The sequence below is a fragment of the Simochromis diagramma genome, unplaced genomic scaffold (assembly GCF_900408965.1).
Source record: "Simochromis diagramma unplaced genomic scaffold, fSimDia1.1 OVJJ01000344.1, whole genome shotgun sequence".
In the NCBI taxonomy this organism is placed as follows: domain Eukaryota; kingdom Metazoa; phylum Chordata; class Actinopteri; order Cichliformes; family Cichlidae; genus Simochromis; species Simochromis diagramma.
In genome coordinates, this window is record NW_024387375.1 from 11,075,514 (window position 1) to 11,091,724 (window position 16,211).

At 38.8% G+C, this 16,211-nt stretch overlaps 1 protein-coding gene across 1 annotated transcript; it reads left to right on the top strand.

Annotated features, from left to right (window-relative positions):
• The first annotated feature begins 673 nt into the window (after positions 1-673).
• On the top strand, positions 674-14,565 carry LOC120719710 (P2X purinoceptor 5-like). The gene is made up of 13 exons (XM_040009140.1): positions 674-1,189; positions 3,535-3,685; positions 3,780-3,851; positions 6,854-6,929; positions 7,052-7,148; positions 7,506-7,586; positions 7,702-7,843; positions 8,695-8,831; positions 8,996-9,089; positions 11,416-11,481; positions 11,582-11,664; positions 12,993-13,055; positions 13,225-14,565. The coding sequence occupies exons 1-13, from the start codon at positions 1,065-1,067 to the stop codon at positions 13,352-13,354; spliced, it is 1,317 nt and encodes a 438-aa protein (XP_039865074.1). The 5' UTR covers positions 674-1,064; the 3' UTR covers positions 13,355-14,565.
• Positions 14,566-16,211: the final 1,646 nt, after the last annotated feature.

Below are 16,211 nucleotides of genomic sequence, written 5' to 3' on the forward strand. Positions count from 1 at the left end.
TTTGAGACAGTGATCCACACCATTGTTAGCACTCGGCTGGATTACTGTAATGCACTTTATATTGGGGTCAGCGCATCATATATTAGTCATCTACAGAGGGTGCAAAATGCCGCAGCTCGTCTTTTAACTGGCACTCGAAAGTTTGAGCACATTTCCCCTGTTTTAGCTTCACTTCACTGGCTGCCCATTTCTTGTAGGATTCATTTTAAAATTCTTTTATTTACTTTGAAAGCTCTCCATGGCCTAGCCCCATCTTATCTCTCTGAGCTGCTACAGCCTTATACACCCACAGCTGCTCCTGAAGATACCCAGGACTGGCCGTAAACTTAGAGGAGATCGTGCTTTTGCTGTAGAAGCTCCAAAACTGTGGAACGAGCTTCCTTTAGAGATTAGACAGGCCAGTTCTTTATCTGTCACTCTTGGAAACCCACCTCTTTACCGACACCACGTGAGATGTTGGTTTTTATTTTTATTTCAGTTGTTTTTAGGTGATTCGATGCTGTTTTATCTTGTTTTTGTTTTAATGTAGGGCTGTTTTAATTTTATGTTTTATTTATTTATTTTGCTGTTTTCTGTTTTTCTATTGTTTTAACTTATTTTCTGTACAGCACTTTGTTCCTGTGCTGGGTATTTTAAAGTGCTTTATGAATAAAATTGGATTGGAATTGGATTAAAATAAATAAGTAAATTTAAAAAAATAACAAATCATGCAGTTTAAAAACAAGTAACTGGATTAACAAACGTAACAATGAATACAGATTTTAATCAGGCATTTTATAGGAGACCCTTTCCTGTTTTTCCTTGCTTAATTTGTTTTTACAGTTAATTGTTGCGTGTTGATGTTCTTTTACCTTTTCCATTCTGCCTTGCCTTTGATACTAGGGAAGTCCAACAGTAATACCTAAATACATATTGTGGCTAATGTACGCTTGGCGGTGGTTGTGCAATGAGGTGTGTTTTCGCCTCCCACGCGGTGTTTGCTGTAAGAGCTCGCATCGAATCTTTCCATTACAATCAAGTTTCGTTTTAACACTGACATCAAACTGCAGACTAAGAGCTGCGTGATGGCCACGGCCGCGATCAACTCCTTACTGAACTACAAAACAGAAAAATACATTGATACAAAAAATAAGGCAGTCGGAGTGTTGCACAGACTTTTTCAGTTATCTGTCATTGGTTACATAATAGGGTAAGTGCATTATTGCCACGTATAATTTCCTGCACTGTACATGTTATTACTTAACGGGTTAACTTAAAATAAGTCACTGAACAAATATAATAACATTTGGGCTTTGTCTGTAGCATATCGTTTGGTAAACAGAATAAAACAAACAAACAAAAAATATTAATTTTTGAATGAGCGGTTCATTTATTGTATTGAATAGTAGACTATTCGCACGTTACACGCTTATTTTATACTTTAAAGAAGTAAGCAAAATTAAAAATAAAATGCTTAAAATGTCAGAATTTTGACCTGTGCGTTTGAGCAAATACCACATGAACGTTTCTCTTTCACTGTTTTGTTTTTTGTTTTTGCCTAAACCTATGCGCACTTGTGGCATGCGGTTCAGCGTCTCGCTTTACCCGACACAATTCAAAAGTGTTACCTGGGACACAACAGGGGCGGAAAACGGAACACAAGGGGTCTATTCCTGGCTTACCGATGACAGCCGAAAACCGCACACAGTAATCTTTAGGTGTCATGTGGGTAGAATGTAGAGAACTGTGCATATAAGTCTGCACAAAACAATTTTTACACAACAGTTATCTTTATAACTGAGGTTAAATGTTTTGGTGTGTGAAAATGCCTCAGATTATATTAGGTTTATGACGTGCAGTGTTTGAACCACGATCTGTTAGGATTCCTTTAATGTTATCAGCACAAAGATCAGAGAGTCCCTGTTATAGTGGGAGGAAAAGGGGGGCTACCCACTCATTCATGGGGGGGGGGGGGGGGGGGGGGGCTTTAATCCAAACTTTGTTTGTATTAATAGTGGAGGCTTTGATGTTGCTTTTATCCCTTAGCAAAATTAGAAAAATGGGTTAGACCACTTTCACAGCTAAGATATTAGGTTACTGCTAATGCACACTGTTACTGTGGTCTTACCTCAAATAAAGAAGAATATGAAAAGCACACAAATGTGACTAAGAAATCATTTGGCTATGAGCTGCTGTTAATATCAGATGTGACACAGTGTTAATGAGGACAGCTGAACACAATGAAACAGCAGGTCCTTCTCCAAATGATGTGACACAAGGTGAGATCGTTTAGTGGCAACTAAAAAGTATTATTAGGAATCATTTTTGAGGATTGCAAATGTGGGGAGGTTTCAAACTGTGCAGACTTTGTGGAAAACCTTTATCATTGATTTTCATTGAACATGGCATATGAACTGCTCATTACTGGCCACCCCAACAATACCCACTGATTGTCATGTACAGCCGCTGGCTAACTTATTCCTTTAAAACATTCGTCAGAGATGTGGGTCAACATGGAAGAGGGTCGCTGAGACTGCTTGTATATTGTCACAGTTTGCTGATTTGGGAGACTGTTTTGAGTGTGATGTAAATACAGAACACAGGCAGGGGTTTAGCAACAAAACAATCTGCTTTATTTGGCTGTTGTAAAAAGTCCAAAAGGCAAAACAGAACCCTAAGAGAAGAAACTAAACTGAGGCATGGGAACAAACTGGGACCAGGAGACTGATGGGACAGATGACACAGGAAGATGGCATTTTCTATAAACACAGAAGGGCAATCGGGGAAGTAGATATAGTTGAACTAAATCATGGAGGATGTGAGAAGGCGAAGCAAAACTAAATGAAAAGCACAAGGGACAATTAACTATCAAAATAAAGCAGAAAGTGAGAAGCGATAATTAAACTACACCAAGTTCATTGCCCTGGAGAACAGCTACAATCTCAGAGCCAGTAGCTGGCCGTGGTTTAAAGTGCCCCTTGCAAACACAGAGTCAGGAAACATTCGGAAAGTCCTCCGAACGTTCTCATTGTCTCACAGCACGTCCTCTGAGAACCACTGGTCCCTCATTCAATAAGCCCAAATTTTACTTGAGGTTAGTATTTGTAAGCTTTCAGTATAACCTCCTATCTGCTAAATATGCTAAAGTATTTTATTCTGCCTATGCGAACAATGTAAATCGCAGTGTGGACTAAACCATTTTGGTTCTTTTTAAGAGATGAAAGGACCCCTGAGCCTCCACAATATGTTGAAATCAAAGTTCAGTCACACAGCCAGTTCATTTGGGCAATTTACTTATGGAACTAATTAATTAATAATAATAAAAATGTAAACAAAAAAACAAACTCTTCATTCCAGGCCTTGCAAGGTTAGAGAGTCCCACTAAGCCAACCACTTTGATACACCTGACTAGCAGTATCACCCCTCACTGCATACTGTATGTCACAAAAGACAGCTGAAAAAGGCAAAAGCATATAAAATATTTGCATAAGGTTTGCACCAAAGCTTTTACCAAAGACCTGCGAGAACACTGGGTAGTTCTGCTTTGATTTAAAGGTGGGTTTTCATAGTCAAGCAAGGCTACCAGGAGATAGATGATGCCATCCAGAGTTCTGTCATAACTAAAGTGAAGGGAACTGCGGTGACCAACACCAGTGAATCTGGTCTGCTTGTGTGGGGACCTGAGGAGTATGTCATCCCCCCACAGGTGAGAACACTTTTAATATTTCAGACTAGATTAAAGCCATGCACTGCTGATGAGACTTTGACATTTTGTCTGTTATTTTCTTTTTGTCATTCAGGGTGAAGATGTTCTGTTTGTTGTAACCAGCTTCTTAGAGACACCAAACCAGAAGATGGGTTACTGTGCTGAGGTGAGAACATTTTGTTTTCACTTTAAATCACTGACTGGACATAATAGACCACAGTGATGGTATTTCTAACTTTAACTAAGAGGTGTTTTCATTGTTTTTAGATTTGATGAATGGCAGCGGTGATGATCAGGTCGTTGTCTCAGTTTTAATTGCTGGTCATTCTACAGACTCATTTGCCATCAAATAAAACAATTCTTCTAACATTCCCTTGTTTTACTGGCAATGGAAATATTGCCTCTCGTGTTGATTTCACTTTCACTTTAACCTTTCACCTGCCAGCCCAATGTTTCTAGCATGCACCACACCACAGACAGTTTCCTCTTGCAAGTACAGGTCAGATAAAGTGTGTCATACTGTGTTGCAAGTAAATGATGTTAACTCTAAGGAGAGTATCCACTATTTATTTAGGGATTTGTTTCATTTTGTCTGTTACTTACAGGAAAAAACTTTTTCTCAATAAGTGATTACATGAGATAGGTAACACCATAAAGTGCCAGAATGTGGAATAATTATATTTTATGAAACTACTTTATCACTCTGCATGTGAATATAACAGACTGTGGAGGCTTCCTCCAGTGCTTCATGGCCCACCTGACAATAGCGTGATGTGTTTAAAGTTATACACATTGGTTTGTGGCTGACCTGTAATTCCTCTCCTGCATGGTAACATATTGTTTGCACGGTAGCAGAGAAGTGTTTTCCTCACACCTCTTAACCCATTTTGTCACCTCCATCATCATCATATGAGTGTGTATGTGTGTCAGTATTCATGATTTATTTTCAGCTCACAATATACAGTATGTGAACCCAGAAGACTCTCTGGGTTGCCTGCCTGATAGCCATCAGCTAAGAAGAAGAGCCAAACAAACAGCCATAAAAATGTGCTCTTATAAATATTGACCAAAACCAAGAGCAGGGTCTGACACTTGCAGGGGAGCCTTTTGGTATCATGCAGCATGTGCCATTTTTAACGGTCGAGTTCTAGTAAAATAGAAAAAGCACAGACATGCATCCATTTAACACCCTTGGCTTCATTTAACTTTCATATTCACCATGTTGCTAGAATACAGAAATCTTCTATTTTAGATTAAGATATTCTTGGATGCTAACAAGTTCTGGCTGCTTTAAATATACTGAAATTTACTTTTTGTGTTATATTTGTAAATTCTGACTTTGTATCCCTTATTTTTGACTTACATTTACATATGTACAGTGGGGCAAAAAAGTATTTAGTCAGCCACCGATTGTGCAAGTTCCCCCACCTAAAATGATGACAGAGGTCAGTAATTTGCACCAGAGGTACACTTCAACTGTGAGAGACAGAATGTGAAAAAAAAAAATCCATGAATCCACATGGTAGGATTTGTAAAGAATTTATTTGTAAATCAGGGTGGAAAATAAGTATTTGGTCAATAACAAAAATACAACTCAATACTTTGTAACATAACCTTTGTTGGCAATAACAGAGGTCAAACGTTTACTATAGGTCTTTACCAGGTTTGCACACACAGTAGCTGGTATTTTGGCCCATTCCTCCATGCAGATCTTCTCGAGAGCAGTGATGTTTTGGGGCTGTCGCCGAGCAACACGGACTTTCAACTCCCGCCACAGATTTTCTATGGGGTTGAGGTCTGGAGACTGGCTAGGCCACTCCAGGACTTTCAAATGCTTCTTACGGAGCCACTCCTTTGTTGCCCGGGCGGTGTGTTTTGGATCATTGTCATGTTGGAAGACCCAGCCTCGTTTCATCTTCAAAGTTCTCACTGATGGAAGGAGGTTTTGGCTCAAAATCTCACGATACATGGCCCCATTCATTCTGTCCTTAACACGGATCAGTCGTCCTGTCCCCTTGGCAGAAAAACAGCCCCATAGCATGATGTTTCCACCCCCATGCTTCACAGTAGGTATGGTGTTCTTGGGATGCAACTCAGTAGTCTTCTTCCTCCAAACACGACGAGTTGAGTTTATACCAAAAAGTTCTACTTTGGTTTCATCTGACCACATGACATTCTCCCAATCCTCTGCTGTATCATCCATGTGCTCTCTGGCAAACTTCAGACGGGCCTGGACATGCACTGGCTTCAGCAGCGGAACACGTCTGGCACTGCGGGATTTGATTCCCTGCCGTTGTAGTGTGTTACTGATGGTGACCTTTGTTACTTTGGTCCCAGCTCTCTGCAGGTCATTCACCAGGTCCCCCCGTGTGGTTCTGGGATCTTTGCTCACCGTTCTCATGATCATTTTGACCCCACGGGATGAGATCTTGCGTGGAGCCCCAGATCGAGGGAGATTATCAGTGGTCTTGTATGTCTTCCATTTTCTGATGATTGCTCCCACAGTTGATTTTTTCACACCAAGCTGCTTGCCTATTGTAGATTCACTCTTCCCAGTCTGGTGCAGGTCTACAATACTTTTCCTGGTGTCCTTCGAAAGCTCTTTGGTCTTGGCCATGGCGGAGTTTGGAGTCTGACTGTTTGAGGCTGTGGACAGGTGTCTTTTATACAGATGATGAGTTCAAACAGGTGCCATTCATACAGGTAACGAGTGGGGGACAGAAAAGCTTCTTACAGAAGACGTTACAGGTCTGTGAGAGCCAGAGATTTTCCTTGTTTGAGGTGACCAAATACTTATTTTCCACCCTAATTTACGAATAAATTCTTTACAAATCCTACCATGTGAATTCATGGATTTTTTTTCACATTCTGTCTCTCACAGTTGAAGTGTACCTCTGGTGCAAATTACTGACCTCTGTCATCATTTTAGGTGGGGGAACTTGCACAATCAGTGGCTGACTAAATACTTTTTTGCCCCACTGTATTTACCATTTAGTTCGATATACTATATCACACAGTGTGTGAATGGGTGGATGACTGGATATGTAAAGCGCTTTGGGGTCCTTAGGGACTAGTAAAGCGCTATATAAATACAGGCCATTTACTTGGTTCTGTGTTGTGTTTTTTTTTTTGTTTTTTACATTGCCTCTGTCCTTTTTTTGTTCTCAGAGCCACAAAGTGCTTAATGGCCACTGTAGTGTTGACGAGGACTGTAAAAAGGGAAAGATGGTGGAGTCTGGTCATGGTGAGAAAGAAACATCCTGATATTAAATCACTATTGTGAAACATGTCTGAATCAGAAACTCTTTTCACATGATCATCTAGATGTTTTTAAACAGGTTTTTTTTTTTTGTCTGTTGTCTAAAGGAGTCATGAGCGGCAAATGCATAAGAAACAATGAAAACTCCAATGGGACCTGTGAAATCTTTGGCTGGTGTCCAACTGAAAAAAACATCAAACCACAGTGAGGACGAATTTGAAATGACCAATCCTCCTTTCTCTCTGCACTAACATGCACAAACATTCAGGCAAATCATTTGTAGTTGTCATTTATCGGGTCAGCACAACAGGTTTGGCACTAAATCTAAACTAAGGATGTCCTACACTGAGACACTCAGCTTCATGACCCAGTCTTATAATAGTATTGTATCAGCTCACATTAAACAGCACTGGGTCATAGATGGGTTCATTTCCCACTCAGCAATTCAATCACAATCCCTCTCTATCTGCTACAGGAAGGTTTGACTTTGATTTGTTTTTATTGTTGTCTTATACATTTATTCACAAAAATTTATATTTACTTAACATTTTGTTTTCACAGAAAGCCTTTGCTCAAAAATGCTGAAAACTTCACCATCTACATCAAGAATTTCATCCAGTTTCCTAAATTCTCATTTTCAAAGTAAGTCTTCTTTAACATTTACAACAATATCTCATTGTACTTGTTGACTAGCTGGATATTGCTGTGTGCAATAAGCAGTTCACATCCATAAATATGTGTTTTTCTTAACTCTGAGGTCCAACATCCTCAAAACAACTGATCAATCCTACTTGAAGAAATGCAGATATGATGAGAAACAATACCCCTACTGCCCCATCTTTCGCCTGGGAGACATTACGAGAAGAGCTGGATGCAACTTCCAAGACATGGCCACACTTGTTAGTATTACATTGTATTTTCTCAAGATTGTGTTAATGTGATATAACCTCAAATGTTACTTTCTAACACACATAGAGTTTATACCCCAACATAATTATGATGACTGAATCCATGACTTAAAGGTTTTTTTTAGTTACTGTTATTAGTCATGACCTTTGCTCATTGTTCTTGGGAGAAATTGTGAGACAACCGAAACATGTCCCACTGAACAAAGTTTCTCATGTTTCCTACTTCATTAGGTACAACTGTTCAACTGTCCCAAATCATTCCACTTAATGATTTGGGATCATTAAGTGGAATATCTAATCAGCCAATTACAATGCACCAAGTCAATCCATTTAGGAATTAAGACATGATCAAGATTACTTTCTGTAGTTCTATTCCTTGATAGCCACAGTGTACCCATTTTCTGACAGCTTCTTCCAGCAGGATAACGCACCATGTCACAAAACTCTGACAAAACCTGATCTCAAACTGTTTTTGAACATGGCAATGAGCTCACTTAACTATAATGGCCTCCAGTCACAAGAGCTAACAGAGAACCTGTGGAATGTGGTGAAATGGGAAATTAATTCCCTTGATGTGCAGCTGTGTGGTTCTGTCATGTCATGTGGACTGTTCTCTGTGGAATGTTCAGTGCCATGAAGAATTAGTTCTTTGTGTTCTGAAGGATTAAAGGGGTCTGATCTGGTACTAGCAGGATGTAGCTAATGTTTAACAAATGTTTTCTATACAGCTGTGAATGAACGCAGGTAAAACACCACTAATGGAATGCATACAAGTATCCAAATTTGAATACATGTATAAAAATAAAAATCTTAGAATAAGCATGTTTTCACTGTTTTGTTAGGGTGGCGCTATTGGCATTGTGATACAGTGGGACTGTGACCTTGACAAAGGCACCTCTCACTGTAATCCAGAGTACCAGTTCACTCGCCTGGATGCCACTGTCTCCAACAAGAGCATCGCAACAGGATTTAACTTCAGGTGAGGCTCACTGCAGAGCATCTTTGTTGGCATGGTGCACAGACATGTAATCATCTTTACAACTTATGAAAGGAATAAAGAACCATAACCATTCTAAATTACCTAAAGGTTATTTATGTTTATCTTTATTTTATTTTTTATATTTTTGTTTTCTTCTCTAACAGACATGCAAGATACTTTAAAAATGCTACTGGTGAAAGCTATCGATCTCTATACAAAGTTTATGGCATACGATTTCATATCCTGGTATATGGGAAGGTATGTAAAATGCATCAGTGACAGAATGAATGCATAAATGGTGCCAATGCATTACAATAAGATAATTTATGTAATAAAGCCAATACATATAACACCAATGCAAAAATACCATTATTATTAGTAGTAGTATCCTATCTTCTTAGGAGAGGGGTTATTAGGAATGATTTGACAATTAGACAGAATACAGTAATTAAGGGCATAAACTGCAAGAACGTGGAACATAAAATCAGACTTTATGCGGATGATGTGTTACTTTTTCTCCAAAACTCACAAACCAATCTCTCTGGGGTGATTGCATTGATAAACTCTTTTGCAAGAATATCAGATTACTCAATTAACTGGTCAAAATCTACAGTCCTTCTGATTAATTGCTCCTTCCATAATTTTTCTTCTACACCACTGCAAACTGGAAATATAAAATATTTAGGTATTAATGTTTCTCCCAAGCTTGCAGATCTAACCAAATTAAGCCATATCCCACTTTTAAAGACAGTAGAAGGCGACCTGGCTAGATGGAAATGTCTACCCATATCACTCATGGGAAGGGTTGCCGCTATAAAAATGATGGTCTTACCAAAAATAAATTATTTATTCTCAATGATCCCAACTAAACCACCATAAGATTGGTTCAGATCTCTAGATTCATATATGTCCAAATTCCTTTGGAAAGATAAACCCCCATGTATAGGCTTAAAAAAACAATACAAAGAACCAAGGATAAAGGAGGATTAGAATTACCTAACTTTCAGCACTACTTCTTAGCCAACAGGCTTCAATTTATCTCAGGATGGCTAAAACATACCCTCTTAGATGAACCTTGGCTAGATGTAGAACACGTACTTTGCAATAATCTAGAGATTTCAGATCTACCATTTATCAGCTCAAACATCCAACAACATGAATGCTTTAAAAGCATCAACATCAGCTCTTCTCTGACAGCATGGTGGGAGTTTCTAAAATTGACGGAGTCTTCATTAATCCCATGCAAATGCACGCCTATCTGGAACAACCCTGACATGTTACAAAACAATATGATAAACTTTCCAGATTGGAGTGGTAAAGGAATCAAATATTTAGAACATGTATTAGAAGGAACAGAATTTATTCCATTTGACAGACTAGTTACACAATATGGGATCAACAAGAAAAGATTTTTAGAATATCAACAAATTAAATCCATAGTAAAAAAAGAAATTTAAACCCCGTCAAGTTGAACTACAAACACCATCGAGTGTGGAACAATTTCTTACTCGTAAAACCCCAAAATTACTCTCCAAAATATACAGAATGCTTTCTAAAACAGATGAATCAATATCACTTCCTATTGCAAAACGGGAAGCGGATTTATCAGTTAACTTAACTTTTTTCACTGCCCTATGCATTGCCAAGAAAACAGTCCTCATGAACGGGAAAAATAAAAAATAATCTTAATTCTAACCAATATAGAAATTATCTAATAGATACAGCCTCTGCCACCACATCAGATCAATTGCTCTGGGCTCCTTTGATCAGCTCCATCACCTAGTGGGGGTGGGGGGTTATAGTTTGGTCCCACCTTCGCTGTTGTGATTGGTATGGGGTAGGGACAGGCTTGGGGCGTCGGGGGATTCCCCAGGGGCGTCTTCCTTGGAGGGCTCAACCTGGGGTTGCGGTCATGTCCTGTTAAGGGCTCTCTTGGCTCTTAGGTGATGGTTTCCTCGTGGCTGCATGCAGCGGGGCTAGGGGAGGGTCTGTGCTGATGGACGTGGGTTACTGACCTGGTAGCCTGGCTGCCCCTGGGTGGGTCCGGGTCGGGTGTGGGGTTCTGGGGGTGCTCCGTCTCCGGGCTGGGGCCCTGGCTGGGCCTTGGGTCCTGGTTGGTATGTCGCCGGGGTTGTGGGTGGGTGGGTGTATGGGGGCTCAGCCCTGGCGCAGGGTGCCAGTACATCGAGCCACCTGAGGGGCTCTTCAACTGGTGGGGGAGGCTGTTATATCTTGCAGGAGGTCTCCTCTCTCCAGGAACTCACTCTGCAGATGGGGGAGATACAGGAGATACAGGAGAAGAACTCAGCCTGGGTGTCTATTGTCTTGTGTAGTCTGGAAGATGAGTGGATGACGGGGTGGGTGCAGTTTTCTCTGTGGTGGGGTCAGGTGGGCTGTCCTCTTTCTTTGCCTTTAGACAATAATTCTGATGGCAAAAGAACCAAACGGGACTGGTGAAAAAAAGAAAAGAAAAAAGGAATGATTTGAAAAGAGCACTGCAGTCTTTGCTCTTTGAACAAAAATAAATTGTAATAAACTTTAAACTTTTTAAAAACATCTCTTGGGTTTCTGATCTCCTCCACAGGCTGGAAAGTTTGCCATAGTCCCCTTGGTTGTCAATATTGGTTCAGGACTGGCTGTGATGGGAGCTGTGAGTATCATTAATAATTAAATCAACATGATATTAAATGAATTGAACAGCATTTTTTTTACATATATATCACAGAATTGAATAAAATTCTTTTCAACAGGGAACCTTCTTCTGCGACATTGTCCTCCTTTATTTAACTACGGGGAAGAAGTCTTACAAAGACCAGAAGTTTGAAGTCTTAAAGTATGAAAAGCAACACACGAGTACAGATGTAGACATTTCTTAGGTTTTTTTCCATATTGAAAGGACCACAGTATGTGTGTATAGAGAATAATGAGCTAGGATAACTTCACATTCGATTTTTTAAAATACATATATTTAATATGATATATAATTTGAATAGTTTGATTGATTTAATAATTGAGTCCAATAACATATGCTATTTAAAATCAAGACATAAGCTTGTGTTTTGGGGTTAATTAAAAGCTATTATGGTCCTCACAGGACATAAAACATGCTTAACCTTAAACATTTCCAGGAGTTATGCTGAGCCCTACAACACTGATAATCACTTTATTACAAGTTCCCAGTTTCATTTGTAATAATAATAATAATAATACATTTTATTTAAATAGCGCCTTTCAAAGCACCCAAGGACACTGTACAACAGATAAAAACTGGAAATATACACAATGATAAAAATAGAAGATAAAAGTTAAAACATACAGAAATTTAAGAATAGGCAATTTTAAACAGATGAGTTTTGAGGGTGGACTTAAAAAGAGAGAATGAACTAATATTTCTGAGGTCCGGGGGTAGGGAATTCCAAAGTCGAGGGGCAGAGCAGCTAAAGGCCCTCCCTCCCATTGTGATCAGACGAGCAGAGGGAACAGAGAGAGAAAGAGAAGATGAAGATCTGAGGCAGCGGGATGGGAGCTTCATCTGTAATAAGTCAGAGAGGTACGGTGGAGAGAGAGAATGAATAGCCTTGAATGTATACAGAATTATTTTAAAATGGATGCGAAATTTGACCGGGAGCCAGTGAAGTTGCTTCAGGATTGGGGAGATGTGGTGGGTAGAAGAAGTCCTAGTAATAATACGGGCAGCAGAGTTCTGGACACGTTGGAGCTTGTTGATAGATTTTTGTGTAAGGCCAAATAATAATGAGTTGCAGTAGTCAATTCTAGAGATAACAAGATTATGGATGAGAATGGCAGTGGCGTGAGGTGTGAGGAAGGGGCGGAGGCGATTAATGTTACGGAGTTGGAAATATGCTGCACGTGTAATATTATTGATATGTGAGTTAAAGGATAATGTGCTATCGAGAATGACACCCAAGCTTTTCACAGAGGGAGAGATAGGGACCAGCGAGTTATTGATGGCGAGAGAGAAATTGTTAATTCTGGATAGCAGTCGTTTAGTGCCAACCAGAAGAAGTTCCGATTTATTGCTGTTGAGTTTAAGAAGTGACGTGTTTTCATTGTGGTTTATTACTTGTTATTAATAAAAAGATCCTACATCATTCATTATTATCTAACTATTGAAGTAATACAGTTTTTACAAATTTTCAGTCAGGAAAAAGTGAAGAAAGGTGAAAACGTCCAGGAAACATGCAGTAATGGGCTGTCAGAGGGGTATGTTTCTGCTCTCATTTGTCTTTAAAGACTGCATTGTTGCGCGTGCATGTGTGTTTGTGTGGATTTTGATTTCTAGTTAAGGATATATGTTCATTTATGACTAGAAAAATGCATTTCTGGTGTGATCTGTGGTTAATTTACGCTTCTTTACTATTTGTTACAACAGGTCTCTGATCTGCAGAAACTGTGCCATGAAAGATATGAAGAACAAAATGGAAAAGGACAATCAAAATAGTGTAACATATCAACTATTAAGTGTTCAAAGGTCATGTCCTAACCTCATTTCACAAGTTTAGCCATAAAATATTTTAGCATCATTATGAAGAACATAAACCAAGTTTACTGAACTTTTATCTGTTTACTTTCATGGCTGTGACTTTTTTTTTCTTTTAACACTATTCAGTTCAATTTAGAGTTATTTATGTAACCCCACTTCACAATAACAGTCACCTCAAGGTGCTTTATGCTACGTCCACACTAGCCCGGATAAATTTAAAAATGGCATTTTCGTTTGAAAATGCTCCATGTCCACACTATCGTTTTCAGTTGTTTTCACAGAGTTGTGTGCCCTCATTGAAACGGCCAAAAATTCCAGTCCTGCGCATACATGAAACGCAGGACGATTTGACCTACCTCATTTCTATCTGCCATTTATTTACTTTCCGGCTCTTTAAAACATTGCAAAAAAATGTTGAGGAAAACCACAGAGTTTTTTAAATAGACTAACAATGAGGTGGAGTTGTTGCTGCGAGTATAACGAAAGTACAAAGTTGCAAAAGCGAGTGAGAATTAAAGAAATTGAAGAAAAGCTATCTGGAGCATGTACAAACTGATATTAATCTTTAATAATGCTGTCAAAACTGAGAGCATCACATGACTAAAATGTGTCATTGTTTTCGAAAAGGCTCCGGGTTCACTGTCCACACTGCGACGTGAAAACGGCGTTTTCAAATGTATCCGCTTTGGAGAGCGTTTTCAAAACATTGCGTTTTCCTTCACAGAAAATGCCGTCTCAGTGTGGACGGAAGGTCAAAACGGAGAGAAAAAGAGGCGTTTTCAAACAAAAACATAGTGTGAACATGACCTTATGCTGCAAGGTCCTTAAAGCACTAGAAAACACCACGTGTAAGGGAAAACTCTCTTTTAACAGGAAAAAGGTTTCTGGCAGGGCCAGGTTTGGGTAGGGGCAGCCATCTGCAGTGACCTGTTGGGGGTGAGAGGAAAGAGAAAATAAGAAAAAGACAGTATAGGACAAAAGGGACAAACACGCACAGGGAAAGAGAAGGCGAAAATCTAATTCTATGCTGCAGTGATATGTAAACACATGGGGAGTTAAGGAACGTGAGTAGTGACGAAGTTTCACAGCAATCTGAGCCCACTGCAGGATAGCTGAGTCATGGTTCTTAATGTGGTACTTTGAGGCCTTTAAGATATGATTGGGGCCTGATTCTTCAAGATTTTACAAGTGAGAAGGATTTTACATACAATGCTGGATTTACGAGGGAGTCAATGAAAAAAGTTAATATTTTAGGACTTTTATCTCTTTTTCTTGTCCCTGTCAGTGCTCTTGCTCCACTGTTTTGGATTAATAGTCCAGCCTACAAAAAATGCAAGCATGAACTATATTTTCAGCATCACTCCTATATAGGAAAGTTTCCGTTTAAGAGATACTGTGTAGATGAAAGAAATCAGTGCTACATTTTTATTTAAATTGACTAACGATGTATAAGCATGTATAATGTAAAAATTACTGATACAAGCACAGACCCCTGTGGAACTCCATGAATGTGTGATGAATGGTAGAATGTCCAAGCGTCATGGAGGGCTTTTGTTTTAGTAGAGTAACAAACAATTTGCAGTGAGCATGTACCACTATAACCAACCAGATCAACCTCTGTGGGAGCAAAGTTTAGGTGGCTGCTTTGTATTTTGTTCGCACATCCCACTGAAGAGCATAACAAAGGAGGAAGCACTTCTTTAAATTTGATTACATCACTTCAGAAAGACATCTAGTGTTTTCCAGTGCTGTGCTGTGTTCTATAGAAATACTGTTAAATGTTCATTGTATGTTTTAGTTTAAGTACCCTGAAGCAGCCGTTGTTCTGTTTTGGTATTATATAGGTTAAACTGAATTTATTTCAACTGAACTGAATTGAAGTGAATTGAACAAGAGCTTCAGAGAGCACAAATCCCCACAGAAAGAAAGGGGTCATACGAAAACTTTGGTAATTTATGTCGTTTCTGTTGCGTCACGCTGGTGCTGGGCTGGTTTTATTATAAAATGCTACATCAGCCTGCTTTTATAACAACACACTGATCCCTGATCTTTGACCTTGAAACAATATATACTATAATTTTTCTGGGTCAACTATGACCTTGGGTACTAACAGTGAAGGTCAAGGTCAAATGCTTAGCCAACCTAGCTACACATGAAGTTTGAAGAAAAATTGTTTGTAATATCTGAACTGAGCAAAAAAAGAAAAAGAAAGAGAAAGTCTGTAGTCATTCAGAACGGTTGGTCTGTTTATGCTTGATTTTCATTGTTAAATATTGGACACCTCACGTATGAAATGGGCATTCAGTGTCATTTTATCACAGTATTGTTTTTCATACTTTATATGATTTTGAAAAACTTCAAATAAAGATGTTGATAAGAAATTATGTGTTGTTTCTATCATACCTTTTAGTTGCTTCCTTGATGTGATCTTTTGTAACGCTCCTATGTACACATCTACACACAGTGGAGACACTTGCACAGATGCTGTGTGACAGTTGATCAGTTCTTGTTTATAGATTGTGTAAATATTGCAGCACAACGTGAAATGCATTCCTTCCTTTTTTTCTCAGATAGGGGATTTAGTCAGCCAGCTGTCGGTTAATATAGTTTATTCATGGTGACATCATTGAAATAATCAGATTTTAAAAAGAACTTTCTGCTGAACAAGTAATTTTTAAACCTTAGCGGTGGAAGTGCATTTTTAATGTATACTTCATATAGATGAATGATAAATTAATATATGTGTGTGTTATTTTCATTTAGAAAATGACAATGATTTGATCTGAATTTGTATTTCTATTTTCCTTTATATCCACAATGTTTTAAATTATAATGTAAATAATGCAAATAGTATTACAACTTCTTATGTTAACTTA

Coding starts and splice junctions, on each gene's coding strand:
- LOC120719710 (XM_040009140.1), top strand. CDS start 1,065: ATGGCCACGGCCGCGATCAACTCCTTACTGAACTACAAAACAGAAAAA. Junction 7,844..8,694: donor TCCAAGACATGGCCACACTT/GTTAGTATTACA, acceptor CTGTTTTGTTAG/GGTGGCGCTATTGGCATTGT. Junction 8,832..8,995: donor GCAACAGGATTTAACTTCAG/GTGAGGCTCACT, acceptor CTTCTCTAACAG/ACATGCAAGATACTTTAAAA.